At 39.0% G+C, this 23670-nt stretch overlaps 2 protein-coding genes and 3 long non-coding RNA genes across 5 annotated transcripts; 2 read left to right on the top strand and 3 right to left on the bottom strand.

Annotated features, from left to right (window-relative positions):
* Positions 1 to 250: 250 nt before the first annotated feature.
* Positions 251 to 8810, bottom strand: LOC114253837 (spectrin alpha chain-like). Its single transcript, XM_036294319.1, is given in 12 exon segments — positions 251 to 566; positions 656 to 710; positions 781 to 842; positions 844 to 990; positions 992 to 1303; positions 1305 to 1930; positions 1933 to 2110; positions 2112 to 2162; positions 2164 to 3312; positions 3773 to 7389; positions 8032 to 8263; positions 8354 to 8810. Coding segments are annotated over 12 exon segments (6759 nt in total). The 5' UTR covers positions 8504 to 8810; the 3' UTR covers positions 251 to 386.
* Positions 8811 to 9449: 639 nt separating this feature from the next.
* On the top strand, positions 9450 to 11363 carry LOC118648092. The gene is made up of 5 exons (XR_004965162.1): positions 9450 to 9695; positions 9877 to 10239; positions 10509 to 10590; positions 10851 to 10925; positions 11042 to 11363. It is a non-coding gene; the product is annotated as an uncharacterized LOC118648092 (long non-coding RNA).
* A 2203-nt stretch (positions 11364 to 13566) lies between these two features.
* Positions 13567 to 15505, bottom strand: LOC118648091. Its single transcript, XR_004965161.1, has 5 exons — positions 15244 to 15505; positions 14700 to 15062; positions 14349 to 14430; positions 14014 to 14088; positions 13567 to 13897 (listed from the first exon to the last, which is right to left on the bottom strand). It is a non-coding gene; the product is annotated as an uncharacterized LOC118648091 (long non-coding RNA).
* Positions 15506 to 15820: 315 nt separating this feature from the next.
* Positions 15821 to 17394, top strand: LOC118648090. The gene is made up of 2 exons (XR_004965160.1): positions 15821 to 16050; positions 16802 to 17394. It is a non-coding gene; the product is annotated as an uncharacterized LOC118648090 (long non-coding RNA).
* Positions 17395 to 17534: 140 nt separating this feature from the next.
* LOC118648089 (ecdysone-induced protein 74EF-like) lies at positions 17535 to 22541 on the bottom strand. The gene has a single exon (XM_036294320.1). It carries the CDS (start codon positions 20738 to 20740, stop codon positions 20216 to 20218), a length of 525 nt encoding a protein of 174 aa, XP_036150213.1. The 5' UTR covers positions 20741 to 22541; the 3' UTR covers positions 17535 to 20215.
* Positions 22542 to 23670: the final 1129 nt, after the last annotated feature.

The raw sequence follows: 23670 nt of genomic DNA, 5'->3' as shown, positions 1-23670 counted from the left end.
GCGTTCTCTTTTCCTCCGAACTCTGCACGTTCTCAGTTTCTTGCTGATCATAAACGCCATATATTCTTGCAGCGATACGTAGCCGTCCCTATTAGGATCTACGATGTCTGCGAATAATATCTTATTAAAATAAACGTTCAAAATAATGAAATCAAAAAAACGAACAGAACTGAAATCAACAAAACCTAATATGTTCTCGAATTCTGGATCGGGTTGTCCTTCTTCCATCATAGGAAGGTCGTAGCCCAAAGCTCTCAGACACGATTTAAATTCTTGGTGATTCAGACGACCGCTCTTATCCTTGTCGAAGTGCTTGAACATCATGGAGAATTCTTTGAGCGCATCTTCAGATACACCAGACTGGTTTCGCGCTTGAATCTGCTGTTCTAAATTATGTTGGCATGCGCATTCCTAACTGATCCAATTGATCCCACTGCTGTGCCAATCCAACGGTACTGTGTTCTGGTATAACGGTTGTCTAGAATTAGATGTTCTTCTAGAATAGCTCCAAGATCTTCGATCTTCTTCAAGTCTTGACGACGTGCACGCACTTCTTGAGTTTTTCGCTGTAAATTTGATTTACACATAATTATATTATAAATATATATCTTACATAATTATCTTATGATAAATGCATTTCTTCAATTAAACAAACCTTAGTAGCTTCCAGTTGCTGTTCCAAAGATCCAGATCCTTCCATCATAGATGTTCTATGAAAAAAATCGTTTTTATTCCTTTAATTAAATAACCAGATAAATAAATAATTCTTTCAATGCAAACCTTGTTTCTGCGAGCCACTGATGGAAGGCATTGGCATGCTTGGCGAATTCCTTACGCAATTTTATCATTCTCCTCCTGCCGCTGTGCTTCTTTCGCAAGTTCAACATCGCGCTCTTTAATTATTTTCTGTAAGTTACGCCAAGTATCTTCCAAGGCTTCCATCGTGAACCATGTGTATGGATTCGGTCCAACGTTGAAGCTCTTGATTTGGTCTGTCAAGAGCAGCCAGGGCTTGGAAGTCAGCTTCAGCCGAGGATAAGCTAGCTTGGAACTGTGCGTGTGCCTCACGAAGAGCACGAATCTCCTCGATACTATTACAACGCACAGGATCCGTCAGATCTTCCTCGGCATTCTCAAACCAAGAATTAAAAGCGGATGCTTTCTTTGCAAATGTCAGATAGAGCTCTTCAATCTGCCTGAATTGATCTTGCATTCTCAATAGACGCTGTTTCCTTGAATCGGAATCGGCCAGGAGTTTCTGCCAACGAGCGATAACATCGGCATGACGTTTCTGAATGCTGGGGTGTTTGATCATGGCCGGAATCAACGAGCTGTTCTTTCAATGAAGTAATGTTCTGAATACCTTCATGCTCAAAGGCATGAAGACCAGCATCGAAGGTCTCCTGTTTCGTAAGTAGAGTCTGCACAGTAGATAAATCTCGACCAAATTCCTCTGAACGCACATGAGTCTCCTTATCAGCGATCCATGATTCGACTACATCGGCCTTCCACATGAACTGCAAGTACGCCGAATTATCGTTCAAGCGTATCTTCCTGCGAGCCGCGAGAGCTCCGAGTTGTTCCAATTTGTTGCGCAATTGCGCGCATCTTTGACTGATAGCATCCGCTCGATGATTGCCAGCTTTAATCAGCGTCTCGCCGGCTTCGCAAATGTCCTTGCAACGTTCACCGTGAGCTGCAAAATCAGTTTCGAACGCATCGTGTTTCTTCAAAAGACCTTGGACAGCGGCCATTGTATCGCCATAATCTTCGACAGAGAGTAATTGCTGCTTCTCTGTAATCCAGGCTTCTTCTTCTTCGACTTTGGCGAGGAACTGCTGATACGTCAAGGACTCGTCCAATTTCTGTCCTCTAGTGGCAGCTAATTGCTTCAATTCAGCCCACGCTTGATTAAGAAGTTTTAGACGTGCTCAATTTCGGGTACTCCCAAATTGGAAACATCCATCAATTTCTCTCCTGCTTCTTGGACAGCTTGGATAGCAGGTTCGTGACTACCAAGTTCGGCTTCCAATCTCTTGTGCTTCTTCTTTAAGTTCTGCACACCTGTAAGGTCGCGGCCGTAATCATCCGATCCAACGAGAAGCTTTTTTTTCCTTGATCCAAGATTCTTCATCAGCAATATCGCGGAAGAACTGATGCAAAAGTATTGGCCTCATTCAGTCTCGCTTGTCTATGCGCTGCTAAATTCCTAATTCGCTCATAACGTTCATTTATGCTTTGACGTTTCTCCTGAATGCCGGCGGCATCGAACTGGCCGCTCTCGATCAACGAATCAGCCTGCGCATTCATATCCTTGATTCTCTCTTCATGCGCTTGTATATCCGCCTCGACAAGTTGATGCTTCTTCATAAGATTTTGCACCGAGGCCAAATCCTTACCAGCATCTTCAGATGTAAGCAAACTCTCAACTTCTCCTAGCCAGAAATCAAGATCCTTGACAGCAGCAATATAAGTACGCTGCTTATTGGCTTCCTTCAGTTTCATGGACTTCTCTGTGGTCTTTTGAGTAAGATATTCCCATTGATCAGCAATGGACGCCAGTCTTTTTTGAACTGCATCTTCCGAACCGGCACACTGATGCTTTTCGATTAAATTACCTCCCATAGCAAGTACCGATTGAATTCGATCTGCATTGGCCGCCAGTTCAGCTTCAAAAGCTTGATGTTTCTGATGTTTCGATTGAATGTTGGCGGGATCTTTGTAATTCTCTTCGGTTGCTAATTGAAGCTTCTCGGCAATCCAATTTTCCATCTCGTCAGCATCTCGAGAGAACTGCTGCAAAGTTTGCGATTCGCCTAGCTTTGAGCGCTTCTCAATAAGAGCGTCCTTCAAGTGTCGCCAGCGATCTAATACTTGGCATCGTCTTTCATCGATAGGTTTAGCGGCATAATGCTCAGCAGCGATCAATTGATCAGCCAGAGTTTGTAAGGTAGCGATCTTCTCTTCGTGAGCGTTGATTGCTTTATCAAAATCTTCATGTTTCTTGATGAGAGCCTCAACGTTGTCACTGCTATCCACCGCGTCTGCACTGCTGAGGAAAGCCTCCCGCGCGCTCATCCAATTCTCTGCCTGCTCGCAATCCCTGCAGAACAATTGCAGTTCAAGATTTTGATCGAGTTGCATGCGTCGTTGGACCCAAGCCTTTTCTAGTTCTTGTCGGGCTTCAATCATAGATTCGATTTTCTCCAATATCTCAACACTGGCATAATGGCTAGACTGCAATAGTTGTTGGCCGAATAATTCAAACGCTTGAAAAGTACCCGCTCTAGCATCTATCTCCATCCGGTGTTCCTATATAAAAAATAAAACAATAAAATTATAAAATAGATTATGATTCGATTCTCGAACATTTTACATCAGTACACAACTCTTTGTTTGTTACGTATGATCATTCGGCAGTGAATGTTAAAAGCAGAAAAGTAGTAATTACGCGATAAGCATTGAAAATACCCAAACTGTTAATAGGCAGTATTTTCATTGCAAAACATCGGCACAAGATCAATCAGCCTCTTCTCGTAAAAGAAAAAAGTCACCAATGAGACGGATTACACGAAATTAATTTTAGGCAACTCTCGCCAGGCAACTCCGCGATTTTCGTGATGCATGCTCAAACGGTTTTATACCTCTGGAAGTATCCCGTAACGCGCATCTATCTCTGCTCTGTGATTCTATAATTTAAATGGCTTGGTGAAGGATTTGTCAGATGATTGTGATGACTGTTTGATCATGCCACGACGGAGAATATTTTTACCTGATGACGTTCGAGCAATGCTTCAGCGCCCGTGACATCCGATGCAAGTTCTTCGGAAGCAACTAAGCCCATCATCGAATTGATCCAGGCCATCAAGTCGCGATAATCACTGAGGAAGCGTTGCAAATCATACGAATCCAAAAGCTTTTCCTTTCTGCTGTTAGCTTTAGCCGTCAGTTGGGTCCATTCTTCATTGATCTCCTTCTGTTTAGCATATGTTTGCTCAGCGGTCTCCGGATGCGATTGCATCAGACGATTAGCCGTCTCGTCAAGTTGCTTGATTTTGTCTCCCAAAGCTGCCAGATCCCTCTCTAGACCTTCGTGTTTGCGCTGCAAAGCCTGAACGCTACGCAGATCCTTGCCTAGATCATCATTGTTCAGCGCCGCGTCCTTTTCGCGAATCCAATCCTTCGTCTCGTCAACGTCACGATGAAATCGTTGCACCTCGTGAGCAGAACCAAGCTGATTGGCTCGTTCAGCCGTGAGTGTTTGCAGGCTGGTCCACTTCTCATTCAGATCCTGAATCTGTGTCTGAATTTTCAATGCCGCTTCAGTTTGTCCGAGACTCATCAGTTGCACGGCGATTTCATTCATCTCGGCTAAACGCACTTCGTTCGCCTTAAGATCAGCTTGAAAATCGTCGAATTTCTTTTGCATAACCTCCACTTGTTCCAAATCCTCACCCACGTCCTGTACCTGGGCGTGATTTTCCTTGTCCTTGATCCAAGTGGCCAATTCAGCGGCTTCTCTCACCAGCACGTAAGCTTTGGCTGTTTCATTAAGCTTGTTTTGACGCTCGCGCGCTAAACGCAAGAGATCATCGTATTGCGCCTGGATCTGCGCCTGCCGTGCGGCGATCGAGCTCTGCTCTCTAGCCAAATTCTGTTGGGACGCGCTGAGACTCGCCTCGGGTTCCACGCGCTTCACGTACGCTGCCGGTACGAAACCTTGACGATCGTTTACTTCAACCTTCCACCAGTCCTTGTTGTTGGAGTTGAGCAGAGTCAAAGTGTCGCCCTTCTTCATGGATACTTCTCTAGGCGATTTTTCAGTATAGTCATAAAGGGCGACGACACATTCCTTGCCAGTGATATCGATCGTAGGTGTCTCTTGCTGTCTGCACGCTGCAGCTTGATCTCTCAGTGCCGCAATGGTACTCGCAAATGCTTCCAGATCGCTGACCAAGGCCTCATGTTTCTTCAAAAGAGCCTCAGAACTATCCTCATCCTTGCCGTAATCGCCATTCATCACTATAGGACGTTTCTCCTTCATCCATGATTCAGCTTCGTTCGCATCGGCAAAATATTGATGCGCCTGCAAAGAGTCATCCAAGTCGTTCTTACGTTGGCGAGCTTTATCCTTCAATTGTCCCCAGTGTTCATCCAAAGCCGCAAGTCGCTGATTGATCTCCTCGGCCGCGAAATGTCCCTCTTGTAACATCGACGAGCCCGCTTGACAAACTGCGGCCACTCTCGGTTCATGATTGTTGATCTCAGCCAAAACAGCCTGATGCTTCTTCTGAAGATTTTGCACGCCGATTAGATCACGACCGCGATTCGTGGATGCCGCAACTGGCTCTTTCTCACGAATCCACGCCTCCTCATCCTCGATATCTCGGAATAGTTGCTGCACTTGAAGCGAGTCCAGGAGTCGCTGCTTCCTCATGCTCATAGGACGCTGCAAGGCGGCGTATCTAGCTTGCAATTGGTCTTGCTTGGCTTTGATATTGTCAGCGTCGAAGTGACCCGACTTGACAAACTGATCGGCCGCTTGAGTGATACCATCGATTCTGTCCGCGTGAGAACCTACATCGGCCTCCAGAAGCGCATGCTTCTTCTGCAAATTCTGAACGCTGGTTAGATCTTTGCCATAGTCTTCCGACATCAGTTGTCCCTCCACTTCCGAGAGCCACAGTTCAATGTCCTCTACTGTTCGGTTGAATTGCTGCTGCTGAGAGGCCTCTTGCAATTTCGCGCCCTTCTTTTCGGTAGCTCGTGTCAAACTCTCCCAAAGTGTCGCAATTTCGTCTGAGCGGGTGCGTATGCGATCGCCAGCATAGTGATCGCTTTCGATCAGCTCTTGGCCAGTGGCTACCATCTCCTCCATGCGCGTCCTATTTGCGTTCAATTCCTGTTCAAAGTTCTGATGCTTCTGGACTTTACCGTTCAGATTAGTGGGATCCAAGTAACTGTCATCAGTAGCGAACTTAAGTTTCTCGTTAACCCAGCCCTTTGTTTCGTCGCAATCTCTCTCAAATTGTTGTAGCTTGTACGCATCCTCTAGGCGACGGCGTCTTTGAGCTGACTTTTCGAGAAGAATAGCTCGTCTCTCTAATAACAATTGCCGTCGTTGCGCCACGTCATCTGCAGCATAATGTTCGCCTTCGATTAATTTTCCAGCAAAGTCGTCGAGCACCTTGATCTTCTCCTCCTGAGCTGCCAGAGATTTATCGAAGTCTTCGTGTTTTTTGATAAGTGCCTCTACACTGTCAAGGGAATCTCCCAAGTCTTCGTTGGCCAGAAACGCTTCCTGTTTTGCCATCCACGCATCCGCTTGTTCGGTGTCACGATAGAATAGTTGTAAATCTACGCATTGCTCGTACAAGATACGTCTCTTCTCCCACAGGCTCAAGAGAGATGATTTGTCATCAGCAAGAGAGTTCAATTTCCGCGCTACTTCTTCGGAGGCATAATGCTTCTTCTCGAGAAGTTTATTACCAGCCAATGTGGTTGCATCAAAACTATCGGCTCTGGCGTCAATTTCTCCCTTATGTTCTTGATGTCGGTCGACTAAAGCCTCAGCACCGGCCACATCTTTCGCTAGTTCGTCTGCGGAAATGATGGCGCGCATATCATTCATCCAGGACACCAAGTCGCGATAATCGGCCAAGAACCGATGTAGATAGTAAGATTCGTCAAGTTTGAGGCGTCGCTCTTTCGCTTTTGCGGTAAGACTCTCCCATGACTGTAAAATCTCAGCCCGTTTAGCTTGAATCTGTTTGGAATGATCAGCTTCATGAATCGCGGCGAGACGATCAGCTTCCGCACCCAGCGTGTATACCTTGTCTTCCAGAGCAGCCAAATCACGCTCGATACCTTCGTGTTTTCGTTGTAATGTTTGTACGCTGGCAAGATCTCGTCCAAAATCGTCAGACGATAAGACAACGTCCTTCTCCGCGATCCAAGCCATGGTCTCATCGGCATCACGATTAAATCTCTGAATCTCGTGCGCCCCAAAAAGTTTCTCCTGTCGCAGTGTGGCCAGTTGTTTCAGTCTTTGCCAAGATTCGTTGAGCTCTTCCTTCCTGCGTAGAATAGTGTCACGTTCGGGATGTCCATCTAACAACAACTTGTCCGCTAGTTCGTTCACCTCTGTCACTCTGTACTCTTGACTCGCCATATCCTTCTGGAATTCGTCAAATTTTCTTTGAAGCACTTCCACATGCTCCAAGTCGTGTCCAAACTCATCAGTTGTTACAAATGCCTCCTTATCGTGAATCCAAAACATTACTTCATCGCAGTGACGAATAAACTGTACGAGAACTAAAGCCTGCTGCAGCTTCAAACCCTTGTCAGCCAATCGAGACAGCAGTAACTCCCACAAGCGATGTAGCTCCTCTGTAAATAATTAAAAATATTGTATTAAAAAACAAATTACAATTTACTACAAGTACGACAGATTTGTCATAAATTTCAAGATTACATCTACATAAATTATATTTATATATTGTTTACATTATATACATAAATAAGATTGTTAATATGTCTAACTTCATAATATTAAAAAATATCAAATATCAAAAATTTTTTAAACAAAATATAATTTTCACTATTTTGATAAAATTTAAATCTTCTACAATCCATAAATTGTTATACAAGTGATATAAAAATATAGCTTACATAATTTACATTGTATACAAGTAATATAGATATATTACTATGAATAATATAATTTATATTTTACATACCCAATGATATTATAGACTGGTTGTTCCAATTTCTTTATAAACTTATCAGGTAAATATATATCTTTCATGAAATGACAGTTTTAAATCTTTAAATTGTGTTTAGAAAATGAAATTTAATTATCAATATAATTTTTGTATCATATATATATATATATATATATATATATATATATATATATATATATACACACACACACACACACACACACACATAAAACCTGAATAACAACACTCTTTGACAGTACTGTAACAATCTATAAAAAAAACCAATATCTCTACCACTTGAACATACCTAGCCTCTTGCGAATTATATCGCTAGCAAAATGATGTTGTGCTATCATCTCGGAGCCAGTGTTATCGAGCAGCACAATGGCATTTGAATGAGCGGCAACTTCTGCCTCAAAGGCCTGGTGCTTTTGAATCTTCGCTTGCAGATTGGTTGGGTCCTTGTAACTCTCGTCAGAAGCTGCTTGCAGCTTCTCATAGATCCATCCTTCGAGTTCGTCCGCATCTCGCTTAAAGTACTAAAAGAGGACAGGTAGGGTAAGAGCAAAGCGTCAAGTAAATCAAAACAGCGAGGTCAAGAGAAATGAAGGAAGCACTGGGATACGTACCTGAAAGCGACGGGAGTCCTCGAGCTTGTCTCGCTTGTTGCGCGCTTCCGCCTTGAAGTTAGAGTAACGTCCCAATACTTGTTCTCGTCTCTCCTGGATATCCTCTGGATTCTCAAGAATCTTCACCTCTTTGGGTGTGATTTGGTCCATGATGCAGCCGCGATCTTTAAAATAGCTTCTACCGACCTACCGACTATCGTCCAAAATGGCCACGGTGGGGTGTGGCAGGATCAATTCGCTGCCGGAATCGATAAGCGGCGTTTCTTCCGCAGGCAAGCAGGCAGGTAGACACTGGCAGATCGTCGAATGCACACACAACAATAAATCGGGTCGTCAATAACACGGAAACAATGAGCGAGAGAGATACCCGTGGAATTCGCCCGCGAGCTCGATAGCTCGCCCACTTTCGTCTGCCACGATTGACGTTTCGATGATTCGACCGGATTCCTCTCGCACTTAAGACGACTCCGCACTCCGCGACCCGCGTGCTGCGTGAATGCTCCAGTGTATTCCGGTAGCGCTATTCAACACTATCCTTTGATTGGACGCTCGTCAACGCTCGTTCGATTTGCGCACAAATCACAGCGTTGTTTTAGGTGTTTTTATCCATCAGCGTTTCTATGTGCACATTGAATGTGCGAATTAAATAAAGTACTACTAGTCGTCGTGCGAGCATACGAAATTCTCCAACGAATTTGTCTCCGTTCGTTGTATCTCGGCAATTTTCATTCAAACGGTTTTCTCATCGCTTTCCTTGGCCTGCGTTTCCACGAAGGTACGTGACGTCACACCACTTTCGCGCCATGTTAATTTTCGCCGCCAATCAGACGAGCCGTCCTTTCACGTATTTTTTCAAATGTAACGGTCGCGCCAAGTGAAAGTCTCGCGCGCGGTTTACGTTTTACTCGTGTGTGATATATTATCCATAATATCGGGAGTGCCGAATAAAGTATCGGGCGATCGTTATTAATGTGCGGTTCGAGAATAGCAGGATGATGTCAGCAGAAAGCGGCATCCATGGAACGACTCGGTATTAAATATATTATTTTTTCAAGTGATACATTTCTTTACCCGGTTTTGTGTTTGGTTACACGACATTTTCCCGAAAACTAGATGAGAAAATGTTGGTACTAACCAAATTCTCTAGGCAATACCGTTTCAATTTCTGCAGGTTAGTAACACTGTTAAAGTAGTAAATCCAAGGTTTGCAGAGTCGGTTTTGACGTATGCGCGCGTATATGTCAAACAATAAATATTATATAAATGATTTATGACATTTGATTTAATGAATGAATAAAAATTACACAAATAACTAAAAATATAGTGCATAGAGATGAACAAGGTGAACAAATGTTTTATATGTTTATATATGAGAGAACAAATTATATTTATAATATATTAATGTATTATATATTATTATATGTATTATATTATATTATATTTATTGCTGAAGTAAATAAATATATATATAATACATTATATTGTATTTATATTATATTATATTATATTATATTAATTTCCAGTTTCTTTAATGTGCCTTTATAAACACCAATGCATGATTGAATTTTCGTTCTTCGCCTTGGAATCATTCAGATTTCAAGGAAATAAAATTAATAGAAGAATAAAGAAAAAAGCTGGAAAAAAATAAAGGAGAATAGACAAATATATCAGATAAGTAGCTAATATCTTTATAGAATAAAAAATTGTGTATCCTATGTGCTTTTGTAATCATAGAGGAACTAGCTAATTCATTTCTTGAATTAATTTTTTGTTTCAGCTTCCCAGTCAATCATTTGCTTGTAGAATGTTGACAGCCGGAGAACAATCCCCTGCAGAGTGAAACTACCAAATTCTAAGCCTACTACGCTCTCGAGTGTACCAAAATTGTAAGCAAAAAAGTTGAAATCACATTGTAGCACTAAGTAAATTTATCATTAACAGATTGATACAACAAACTGAGAGTAGGCTTGTCGAAATTGTTTGTACTACAAAGCATATGTGCTGTTTGTACCAGCAATGTACTCACATTGTTTACACTAGAGATTCTGTTGCGTTTATCATTAATATGTCATCAACGCTTTCAACAAACCTGCTCATTGTTCATTGTCACTCTGTTATATAGTCTGCTGATCGGTGTATACTTTTTATCTTTCAGCAAGCAGAACGTGTTATCCATATTGGTCTTTGCAAGAATGGGGATTTGGAGTAGCAATGGAATGCTTGTCAAGGATTATTTTGTAAGTAAATTTACACTATTTGAAGTAAAATAAATTATCGTAAATGGAAAACCCATTAAGACCATAATAAATAAAAAAGTTACAAGTCTGGGAACAATAATTAAAAAAAGAATAGTAGTAGTATTAAAATGTTTATTTATTTATAATGGTTATTTCCCTACTAATTCGGATAATTGATATAAGATTAATAAAAGATCCAAATCTTTGTTATTTTTAATTTGACTCCAAATTTCTAATATTTTATTTTCTTTTTCTTTTAGGCTGTTTCGTTTTGTTCGTGCCCAAAATTGTGGATGCCTCATGAAGCTCCGAATACGTTTCTGGTGCTCAGAAAGGTAAACTGTAAATAATATTGCATTTTAAAAATAATTAATATGATATGGAAAAAATGTTAGCAAAATGAGGCATTTCATATACCTAAAAATTCAACAATTGTCGTGTGTTTTTTCAGGTTTAACCGAAGTTCTCGGTTGTGTCTCTCAGATATATTGTTAGTTCTGTGTACTTCTTGAAATACGCAGAAGGAATCGGGCTTAAAATTATTCAGCCACGTTTCTTGATAATAATGGAAAAAGGATTCCAAAAACGTGCAATTATGGAATATAATTGTAGATATTAATTTAAATCCTTCTTCTATCAACGTATGGGGTAAATAAGCCAAAGATATCAACAGTTTTGTAGCACCCCACCCCACATCATCTTTTAGTATGCCATATTTTTCAGCATTACGCACTAACGCCTGTAATAAGAAATAAACATGATTAAAATTGACATACATTTTATGCTAATTAAGTTATTTTTCCTAATTACCTGACTGTAATGAAATAAACAGCCCATAATTTTAGCGCTAGGAAAAACTGTTCGTAAAGCGTTTCTTTCAGCTTTCTCAAAATCAGATATCACTGTATCAGGTTTTATTTTTAAAATATTTGTAACTTTTTTTAATACAGCAATATAATTTTTTGCGGTGCGACCTTCCATTATGGCGTAGACTATTGGAAATGTCTAAAAAATTTCAAAGCATTTGTATTTAATAATATATTTATATAGAATATAGAGTGCCCGTTGTGATTAAAGGAACTAATTATTTCAATAATGAACTAAATTGTTTTGCTTACTCTACTATTATGTCTAATGATAATTGTCCACAATTGACAATTAATATTTTTCAGTTGGGGAACAGTAGCAAATGTTCCATCTACAAAAACTGTTAGTTTATCGTTTTGCTCATTTAGAATTTTATCTGACAAACTTTTGTCAATAAAAATAATTGCTCTCGTCGTATCATCTTCAACAACTAATTCTATACTGAATGAATCTTCATTTATCTGTAGAAATTGCTTCCAATTTTCATTTTGTAAGCAATTACGTAATTCATTCATAGTTTGGGGAATCTGTCCAATATTTTTTTTTCTGTGGCGTTCTATTGCTTTTTCCACATTTGTTATGTTTGTACTATCTAATAAATGATCGTATCTAGACATAAACATATAAATTATAAATTATAAGTATGCATAACATAAGCAAATCTTTATCACAATAATTTATTTTGTATTTTGTCATTCCTAACTTACTTTGAGATAATTCGATTTTTTATTTCTCTTGTTGTCTCAAACGATTGTGACGCTTTAATCTCTCTTTTAATATCACTTAATTGAAAGGGTTTTTCATGGGCCTTGTGTTCCCCACTTAAAATATATACACCCTTTACAATTTTTAATCGTGCCTTGCATTGAATATCTTTACTTTTTCGAAAACTACAGTCGTAATACCTATGAAAGAATAATTTACAATATAATACACTAAATATAATTTAATGTTCTTCTGTGCTGATTGTGTAAACGAATTAAAAAAATGTTATCAATGATTTTTGTAGAACTATATAAAGAATGAACATTCAATTATTTCTTATAAGTAAATAAATAAAGCTTAAAAAAAGAAGTATCACAGTATGTACGAATAAAAAATTATTAAATTACAAGCTACTCTTTCAATTTTTCTATGTTATCTTTTAATTAAAGACTCTCTCACTCTGATGATGATTTCCACTTACTTCGTATCTGCGTTCGAGTTATTCAGATGGAAATGATATCCCTGATATTCCACTTTTGTTTCTTGTATTCTCGCAAAATTGTATTTTGTTTTTTCTGCCATATTAACAAATGCAACAAATATTCTAATTTTCAACACGCAATATAATAAACACAGTGTTAACACACAGTATCTTGGTTCGATTGCAAAATGACAATCGGGAAAAATACTAACCAGAAAAAACCATAACGAGAAACAAATGAGTAAAGAATAATGAATAAACCGCGATATTTAACTTTTAACATTAGTTTATACTTGAAGTAATTAGTAAATCAAACACAAATACAAAGTAAGCAGTAAGTAATCATCATCAGAGTGAGAGTTAATTAAAAGATTATAACAGAAAAAGATTTATTCATTGTAGAATTAGTTGTTGAAGATGATACGACGAGAGCAATTATTTTTATTGACAAAAGTTTGTCAGATAAAATTCTAAATGAGCAAAACGATAAACTAACAGTTTTTGTAGATGGAACATTTGCTACTGTTCCCCAACTGAAAAATATTAATTGTCAATTGTGGACAATTATCATTAGACATAATAGTAGAGTAAGCAAAACAATTTAGTTCATTATTGAAATAATTAGTTCCTTTAATCACAACGGGCACTCTATATTCTATATAAATATATTATTAAATACAAATGCTTTGAAATTTTTTAGACATTTCCAATAGTCTACGCCATAATGGAAGGTCGCACCGCAAAAAATTATATTGCTGTATTAAAAAAAGTTACAAATATTTTAAAAATAAAACCTGATACAGTGATATCTGATTTTGAGAAAGCTGAAAGAAACGCTTTACGAACAGTTTTTCCTAGCGCTAAAATTATGGGCTGTTTATTTCATTACAGTCAGGTAATTAGGAAAAATAACTTAATTAGCATAAAATGTATGTCAATTTTAATCATGTTTATTTCTTATTACAGGCGTTAGTGCGTAATGCTGAAAAATATGGCATACTAAAAGATGATGTGGGGTGGGGTGCTACAAAACTGTTGATATCTTTGGCTTATTTACCCCATACGTTGATAGAAGAAGGATTTAAATTAATATCTACAATTATATTCCATAATTGCACGTTTTTGGAATCCTTTTTCCATTATTATCAAGAAACGTGGCTGAATAATTTTAAGCCCGATTCCTTCTGCGTATTTCAAGAAGTACACAGAACTAACAATATATCTGAGAGACACAACCGAGAACTTCGGTTAAACCTGAAAAAACACACGACAATTGTTGAATTTTTAGGTATATGAAATGCCTCATTTTGCTAACATTTTTTCCATATCATATTAATTATTTTTAAAATGCAATATTATTTACAGTTTACCTTTCTGAGCACCAGAAACGTATTCGGAGCTTCATGAGGCATCCACAATTTTGGGCACGAACAAAACGAAACAGCCTAAAAGAAAAAGAAAATAAAATATTAGAAATTTGGAGTCAAATTAAAAATAACAAAGATTTGGATCTTTTATTAATCTTATATCAATTATCCGAATTAGTAGGGAAATAACCATTATAAATAAATAAACATTTTAATACTACTACTATTCTTTTTTTAATTATTGTTCCCAGACTTGTAACTTTTTTATTTATTATGGTCTTAATGGGTTTTCCATTTACGATAATTTATTTTACTTCAAATAGTGTAAATTTACTTACAAAATAATCCTTGACAAGCATTCCATTGCTACTCCAAATCCCCATTCTTGCAAAGACCAATATGGATAACACGTTCTGCTTGCTGAAAGATAAAAAGTATACACCGATCAGCAGACTATATAACAGAGTGACAATGAACAATGAGCAGGTTTGTTGAAAGCGTTGATGACATATTAATGATAAACGCAACAGAATCTCTAGTGTAAACAATGTGAGTACATTGCTGGTACAAACAGCACATATGCTTTGTAGTACAAACAATTTCGACAAGCCTACTCTCAGTTTGTTGTATCAATCTGTTAATGATAAATTTACTTAGTGCTACAATGTGATTTCAACTTTTTTGCTTACAATTTTGGTACACTCGAGAGCGTAGTAGGCTTAGAATTTGGTAGTTTCACTCTGCAGGGGATTGTTCTCCGGCTGTCAACATTCTACAAGCAAATGATTGACTGGGAAGCTGAAACAAAAAATTAATTCAAGAAATGAATTAGCTAGTTCCTCTATGATTACAAAAGCACATAGGATACACAATTTTTTATTCTATAAAGATATTAGCTACTTATCTGATATATTTGTCTATTCTCCTTTATTTTTTTCCAGCTTTTTTCTTTATTCTTCTATTAATTTTATTTCCTTGAAATCTGAATGATTCCAAGGCGAAGAACGAAAATTCAATCATGCATTGGTGTTTATAAAGGCACATTAAAGAAACTGGAAATTAATATAATATAATATAATATAATATAAATACAATATAATGTATTATATATATATTTATTTACTTCAGCAATAAATATAATATAATATAATACATATAATAATATATAATACATTAATATATTATAAATATAATTTGTTCTCTCATATATAAACATATAAAACATTTGTTCACCTTGTTCATCTCTATGCACTATATTTTTAGTTATTTGTGTAATTTTTATTCATTCATTAAATCAAATGTCATAAATCATTTATATAATATTTATTGTTTGACATATACGCGCGCATACGTCAAAACCGACTCTGCAAACCTTGGATTTACTACTTTAACAGTGTTACTAACCTGCAGAAATTGAAACGGTATTGCCTAGAGAATTTGGTTAGTACCAACATTTTCTCATCTAGTTTTCGGGAAAATGTCGTGTAACCTTGTGTTTGAGTTTAGGAATAATATTTATCACATTTTCAGAATCAAAACCGGAAAAGAAATGTAGCCGTAGCAGCAGCAGCATCAGCATTGCAGCAGGAGCAGCGACAGCAATCGGTGAGTGAATTTTTATCAAATCAATTATTTGAATTTATATCATGTATATGTGGTATTGCACATTTATAGAACACGATTATGCACATTTGCATAAAACAGATTTAAAATATAAATGCATATAATTATAAAATTCACGGGTATAGCATGAAACATAACCAAATAAACGTGGACGTAGCATAGAAGAGACCCAAAAAGTCATGCACATTACCTACGGGATTCATAGATATTTGACTACGTAGTTCAATGTGCACATTTTGTGCACATAGAGGCGCTAATGAATGAAAACACCTTAAAACGACGCTATTGACCGCTATTTTGTACGTGCTGTTTTGTGCGTATGTTTATAAATTCTTTTCATAATTAATTATGCACAATGGGACGATGTAATATATGTAATAATACAAAAAGTAAAGAATCCGGACGGACGTTCCATAAGTGAGTACCTTAATTGTTACTGTATTTAATTAAATTTATCTAATACTTAATAACGAAGAGAGGTTATAATCACTACTTGAGAAACTTATAATGATTCTTTTTTATGTTTTAGGGTTGATTGTTCCAACTTCTTAGTAAACTTACCTATTAAATAAATATATGTTTGTCTTTATTTATTTACGAAAAGAAATGAAAATAGACACATGCTTACTTGGTAGGTAAGTTTACCAAGAAGTTGGAACTAGCCCTTAGGGTCAGTTGTTCCAACTTCTTGGTAAACTTATCTATCAGATAAATATATGTTCGTCTTTATTTATTTAATAAAAGAAATGAAGATAGACACATGCTTACCTGGTAGATAAGTTTACCCAAAAGTTGGAACAACTGGCCCTTAAGACTAAAATTTAATACAGTTACACAGTTAAAAGAAAATTAATTAATAAATAACAGACATTATCTATTAAATATATTCAATTAACATCTTTTAACTGATTGTTAATGTTTAACATAAAATGACTACAGATTTCTTTTGACAAATTTACTTCAAGTATTCTCATTAGTAACTCAATCGTAATTTAATAAATACCAAACTGAAATTATAAAGATTTGAAAATGGCGCATTAGATTCCAAAGTTATCTATATGACGCCTCTCACTTAGAATCATGTTTAACTTGAAAACAGCTATCCATATATTTTCAAATCAGTGATTAAGTTATATATAATGTTGCATTAATACGGTAATTGTTACAGCTATGCCTTTCGATACATATGTGTGCTAATAAATTCTGAGAATAAAGTTATAAAATAATGAATTAAAAGAGAACAAAAGGTGTGATTGATTAAAGACAAATTCCAATAAGTTTATTGCATAGTAGCTTTCTCTCTTTATTTTTTCTACACTTTTATTATGTTCATAATTTATTGCGAAACAGAAAGTGATTAATTTTTACATTATTTTCATGATTATCAAGTAAAAAAAAACGATGGCTCAGTACAATTTTGGTACTAAGGATAACACATTATTAAATATTTTGATTACGAAATTAACTTACCAACGATAGTAATTTATTTATCGATAGAGTAATTTGTTTATGAATAATGATATCTGATTTATCGACAAAGATAATTTCAAAAAGAGAAAAATAAGTTACACAAAGAATATCCCACTCATTAAAAAAGGAGATAAATATATGTATTAAAATTATTAAAGATTGTAACTACTTAAACACTACATGAAGGTTTTTTGAAATATTTACGAGTATGCGTAAATATTCCTCAAATGAAATTAATAAGAATGAAGTTATTATGTATTATGTATTGGTTATATTAATAAAATATATTTCATATTTTTGTTTCTTTTTATATTTTACTCTCTAATATTCTTTACATATTATAATAATGTGAACAGAATTGCTTACATTAAAATTAACACATTTAAGAATATTTATTGAGCACAAGGAAATAAAATAAAATTGCATGAATATATATTATGATACAATAATCTTTTATTAAATTTCACCTACAAACAACGAATCACAGAACGTTACATTAGAGTTCCTTACGTCAATCCATCGTGTTTTCATATATTTTACAGGTAAATAATTATGTATTTATCTCTATTATAGTAAAGTCTTATTTGTTAAAATATCTCGTAGTGTAGTGGATTGTTATGTATATGTAAATTTAATTTACCTAAAAATAGGATTTCTGTTGTAGTGTCCATTCATTGTTTATAAGTGTCCGTTATCATGTATAGAAGTGGTATACTATAGGTACTTTTGTCCATTGTACTCTGATATATTTTCCTTTTTTTAGCATTATTAATATTATTAATATTATTACTATTTCCCGCCGATACATTGTATTCGAAGTACGATAAAAGTCACCACGTACCAAAGAACTTTTCGCTGATAAAATTACAAAATTCAATTCGTCACAAAAAACGATGTGTTAGGACTTTATATGTAAAGGGCTTTTAAGTACCTGGACAAAGTGACGGCATTTACGATACAAATCGCTAGAACTTTTATATGCATCTTTTTTTTGTTAGAAGGCAACACGTCTTTGTTAATACGAGAAGGCAATTTGCTTTGTATCATCGGTATATCTGTGTGTCCCAAAAACATCGGATCGATCTGACCAGCACCGTGCGTAGCTCGACTCGAAGAGCATCGAATCGAACAAGTGCAAAGGGACCGTTTACAGGCATTATTGGCAGCACTGGATCACTGTTCAAATGTACTGTATATATATTTCGTTTTTTCTCCGGTATTTATCCCGAGGCTGTAATGCGACAAATCAGCCTGTTTACGCGCATCGCAATCGGCCGCGTAGTCGCGCATCATCTAGCTAAACGCTCCTCATCCATTTGTTTTTCTTCTACCTTCCATCTGTTGTTTCTCACTTTCTTCCGCGGATATAATTTTCGCGAAGATAACCAGCATTACGTTCTTCCTAAACGTAAATAATATTTTTGACGATTTCCTCTTTATGTACAAAACTTAGAGTTATAGGATACACTTGCACTCGCGCGCGTCACGCGTCCCGGGGCGCCAATAAGTTAAATTTTATTCTAAAGTTACACATTTTATTTATTACGCTTCCCGTGCGTCGGGCGGGCTTCTCTGTGTTGTACGTGCGACGTCTCCGATCAGTCTGAGCATACGAGACCAGCAATACACGTGTATAATATATGTGCGTTATGACTGCGACTTTAGAAGGCTCGAGCGCGAAATCGGCGCTCTCGAACGTACAAAATTCGTCCTCGATATATAATATATATAAGAACGAACTAAATAATATAGAAAGTTTCGAAAGAGAGACGTCGCGCGAGATTGAAAGCGCCCTACGCGTGTGTCGCCGTGACGCCAAAATCTCATAAAGATACATCAAATCGCTCCATTTTTACTACATAACATACAATAGATATATTTATATAATATATATATAATATTCAATAATATATATATATTTTTTTACTAAAGGTATTCTTTATATTTATATACAGAGAGATATAATCGTCCGCATCGATAATCTTTACGAATTAGTAACACTAGGTTGCTAAATAATAATTTTCTTGGACCTCGGTGTGCGAATGTGTGTGTGTGTGTGTGTGTGTGTGTGTTTGTGTGTGTGTGTGTGTGTGTGTGTGTCTGCATGTATATTAGCCAGCACCTTGCGTTGTTGAACCCTCAGTTCACGAATCAGAAAAGGGCCAATCCCTTCCACTTATACTTAAAAAAATATAATGTGCACCCCTCCCTGAGCTCACTCCGTGAAACTTCGAGAGACGCTTCTCATCCTTTCCCGTTCCACTACACATCTCGTCTCCTCTCCTCTCCTCTCCGTATCGTAAACCTTTTCACAGCCCTCATTTCGTTTCATTTTTTTTTTTTGTGTAACTTTCGTCCGTTTCCATAAGTTTTCCATCTGCGCGGATCACGCGCGTAACAATTTTCTTAGATAACATATATAAATGTCTAATATACAATAAATAATTTGTTTCGCTCTTTCGAATATACAACTTTTCGCTTTCCGACTTAAGTAATTTGTCCACGGCGTCCCTCCCGTAAGGTACACCAAATAGAATCTTTAGTTTCCTTTCTCGATACGTTAAGAACTAAATTTTGTACAAATTTCAACGAGTCGAGCGCCGTCCTGTCCCGATCCTACGCGGCATTTGGACACGCGAAAAAGAAACGGGCCGCAGGAGAAGGACGAGGTACTGGGTCGGGACCACCTCCGACGACATCGTCATGCGGCGCCTTAATATACATTTACATAGGTATAATACAAGGAACAAACGAAGCCAGAATGAAAGATGGAAATAGAGAGATAGAGAGGGATAGAGGAGCAGGTAAGGAGATACAGACGGGAAGAGACAGAGGGAGAGAAAAGAAAAGGAGAAAAGTTGAACGCGTTTTACAACATCTGAGGGGTGTGCCAGGTCGGCGCGTCTCGATGGAGAAAACCGCTGAACGACGACCTTTCGCGCGGATGAGACCCCGCGACGGGTTCGCGACAGCGCTGCATCAACGACGGCAATGATAACGACGACGGCCGACGTCCGCGTGAGACTCGCGGCGAAATGCCGTGCTGCTGCTTCTGCCGTTCCTCCTTTCTCTCCCTCTCGTGCCCCGCCGAGGGACGGGCCGACTCCCTGTCTCATGCGCCCGTACAGTCGATCTCGACGATGTCCTTCGGCACGTCGACGAACTGATAGACCAGCCGCTGGCCGTCCACCTTCGCCAGGATGCCGCGCTGGTAGTAGTAGCGCAGTGCCCTGCCCATCGTCTCGTAGTTCATGTCCGGCTTGTTCTTGTGTATGCCCCAGAGCCGTGAGACCGCCTTGCTGTCGACCAGCTTGAAGACGCCCCGCTCGCGATTCGTCCACTTGATGTAGCGCGGACAGTACTCGTGGTCCTGCAGCAGCTTGAGCAGGAACTCCCACAGGTACGTGGTCGAGCCCTCGCGCGACTTCCGCTTCACCGCGGCGCCGCCCTCGCCGCCCTGTCGCGGCTTCTTCAGCTTGCTCTTCTTCGAGCGCGACGGAAACCCGAGCTCGAGAAGGTAGAGATCGTCCGAGACCGAGCTAGTAGCCGCCTGAATCACGCTGGTGGGCACGCCGCCGGGTCCCCGCGGCGGGCTTGGGGTACAGGGGGTCGCAAACTGTCCACCTCCGCCGTACATGTTTATGTAATTGTTGTAGCTGTCGGACACTGAAAAAGAGAAAAAGGAGGAGAGCCCGATTAGAAAAAGTTCTGCGAGTTCTCACCGTTGTTTATTTACATGCGAATCTACGTAGCTAACTAATAATACGACTTTTCATAGCAGACTTGACTACAAGTTTAATATATAAATTGCTTTGTATCTAATCTACTTTTTTTTTTTTTTTGCTCACTACGTAAAGCGCTTAATTATATCTCGAGACATGTAGGACAATAACATGTGGAGGCCACTCGTTTATATAAGAAAATCAATATCGTCGTAATCACTATCGAAGGAATGATTTCGGCATCAAAAGAGGGACAAAAGAAGGGGGCCCGGCCTTGAGGAGACATGCTCTAATCCCAAAAGAATCCTCGACACAGAGTAGCGTTTATTATCTCGATTCGCGCGGCGAAGGGTCGGCGTCAGCGTTTATCGCGTTAGCTTTCGCACCGCGTGGCTTAAGGGTATACGTCGCAGTTGAACGTGCAATCAAGTATTAATAGCCATCGTTCGCGAGGCGGCAAAGAGGGAAAACGTCGTTATCGCCATCATCATTGTCGCGTTGTCGTTGTCGTCGATGCCTCCCGTTGTTTTTATCGCCCGATTGATCGACGCGTGAGTGGATGCTTTCGAGAGCCCGCCACCTGTTTCCGTGTGTCTCACCCCATCGTCTGCATATCGTCCACCTATCTAGATTTTTTCTCCGACCTGAGTAAACGAGAGAGAGAGAGAGACAAGTAATTATCGCGAATTCGCGATCTGCGGAAACGCTGCCTACATGTTTGATATGTAATCCAGCCGGGAGTGGACGCCGCGCATCGATCGCGTTGGTGCGATCGTACAGATCGTACGCGAGTGCACACGATGTTGTCTGAGTTTCTGCCGCGAGCATAGGGCCGTGCTCGTGTGGTCCATGGGCGTAGGAAAACATGCCGGACGTGCACGAGAGAATCGCCAAAGTTCTTCCTTCCTAAACGAGAGATATATATATCTCTCTCTCTCTCTCTCTCTTTCTCGCACATATCTCGCGTTGAAACGCCGCGGCGCGATGGTGGTCTCCCTGGGAATCCCCGAGTTTCCGTACTCTCGCGAAAATTCAATAGCAAGCCGCCTTTTAAAAATCGAGTTTGGACCAGAAAGTTTTATTACTTAAATCCACCTGTGCGTCTGGCGGTCTCGCTGAAATTTGTTGGTCGGAATCGTACTAAGCGAGAAAAAGATAAGTTCAACATTTGCGGAGACTATCGCGAAGAGATATTGGAGAAAATTAAAGTTTCGGAATTTGATAAACATTGTCTTGGATTATATATTTTAGGAGTTTAAGTTTAAGAATAAGATACCGTGTGTTATAATAAAAAACCAAGGATTTTGAAAAGAATAAATCTTACAAATTAGTAATAGACAGGACAGCTTGTATAAAAAAAGAAAAGAAAAAAGTTCTCTGCCGTAAGCTACATACGTAAGCACAAATAGCGCGCCACGTTATGTCGAAAGAAAGCGAAAGTTCCGAAGCTACCTCGAGATAAAAAATATATCTTGTTCTTCTTTACACCGGAGATGAGTAACCAGTGTCGCCACGCGGCTCCCATAGGAAAACGAAAAGAGGAAAAAGAAAATTCTCAGCATTTCGCGCCTACATATGCGCGACGTTATACCGAGAGAAAGCAAAAGTTTCGAGGCACTGCTACGAGAGACGGTGAGAAGAGCTCTTTTCCCTTTACGCCACTGGGTCGAGAGGAAGAGGAGACGGATCGAGATAAAGAGACGAAGAGAGAAAGAGAGAGAGAGAGAGGGTTAAAGCGGTGGACCGAGCGCGCGGCGAGCGGAGCGCAGAGCGGCAGAGCGAGCGAGAGGGGAACGAGACGAAGGGAGGGAGGGGAGGGAATCGGGGAACTCTGCCTGTAGTATGATAGAGGACTGACCCGAGCCAAGGTTGCACGGGTGACGCCATCAAGCTACTAGTGCATAATAGCGCCGCTCGTTCTGAGGCCGCCGCGACTGCGCTAAAATCGGAACTCGTTCTCCGGCCCCTCGCGCTCCCTCCCGCTCCCCCTCGCCGACCCCCCTTGTGTCTATCCTTCCTCGTCGTCGCGTCAACCCTCTCTCTCCCGTCTTCCTTTCTCGTCTCTGTCGTTCTTTCTTGTCTCTCCCCGTTTCTCCCTCTCGCGCCTGCATCCTTCTCTCGCGCGTCGTGCGTTGCAGTTCCGTGGAGTTCCGCGCGGTTGAACGATTCCTCGGCCACTATTCGAGGTTTTCTGGTTTGTGCGGACCGACGAGACGAAAGGAGGATGGGGCGCGAATGAGGGAGAGAAGGGAATGACAGAACATTTATTTGGCGATATACCGAAACGGTATTATCTCCACCGGAGTAATAAGCACTCGTTCAAAATAACGGCGTTTACGTATAACACGTCACTTTTTATTTATATGTCTCGGAATAATTTAACGGGAAGATATTTAAAAATTATGCTAAATTGTCTGGAATCAAGGAGAAACAAACAGACAAAACAAATAGGCGATTTATGCCACAAGCGAAAATCTTTATGGAAATTACGTAGAAAATATTTGCAAGTTAGATAAAGCAAAGAACATAAAGCAAATGTACTAAATTTACAATAATATATAATAAAACGAAGAACAGCAGCAGAAGAATTTATTCTGTTTCTCTGCAATAATGTACAAATCTACTGAAACATTGTGATTTGTGGTACACGTAACGTAACGCGACAAGGTTTCAATAACTGTAAGGGCTGCGGTATAAATAGCGCGAGAAATGAAGCAAGATTCGAAGATGAAGAGAGAAGAGAGGAGAGGAAGGGAAAGGAGGGTGAGAAATGGGAGGAGACGGGAACGGAAAACAGAAGAACGGCAGGAGAGCTGAAGATTTTCGAGGTGGCTCTAAAAATACG

The sequence above is a fragment of the Monomorium pharaonis genome, unplaced genomic scaffold, assembly GCF_013373865.1.
Source record: "Monomorium pharaonis isolate MP-MQ-018 unplaced genomic scaffold, ASM1337386v2 scaffold_168, whole genome shotgun sequence".
Lineage (NCBI taxonomy): Eukaryota > Metazoa > Arthropoda > Insecta > Hymenoptera > Formicidae > Monomorium > Monomorium pharaonis.
The sequence above is the reverse complement of the archived record's forward strand: the minus strand, read 5'-3'. Positions and strand labels throughout refer to the sequence as shown.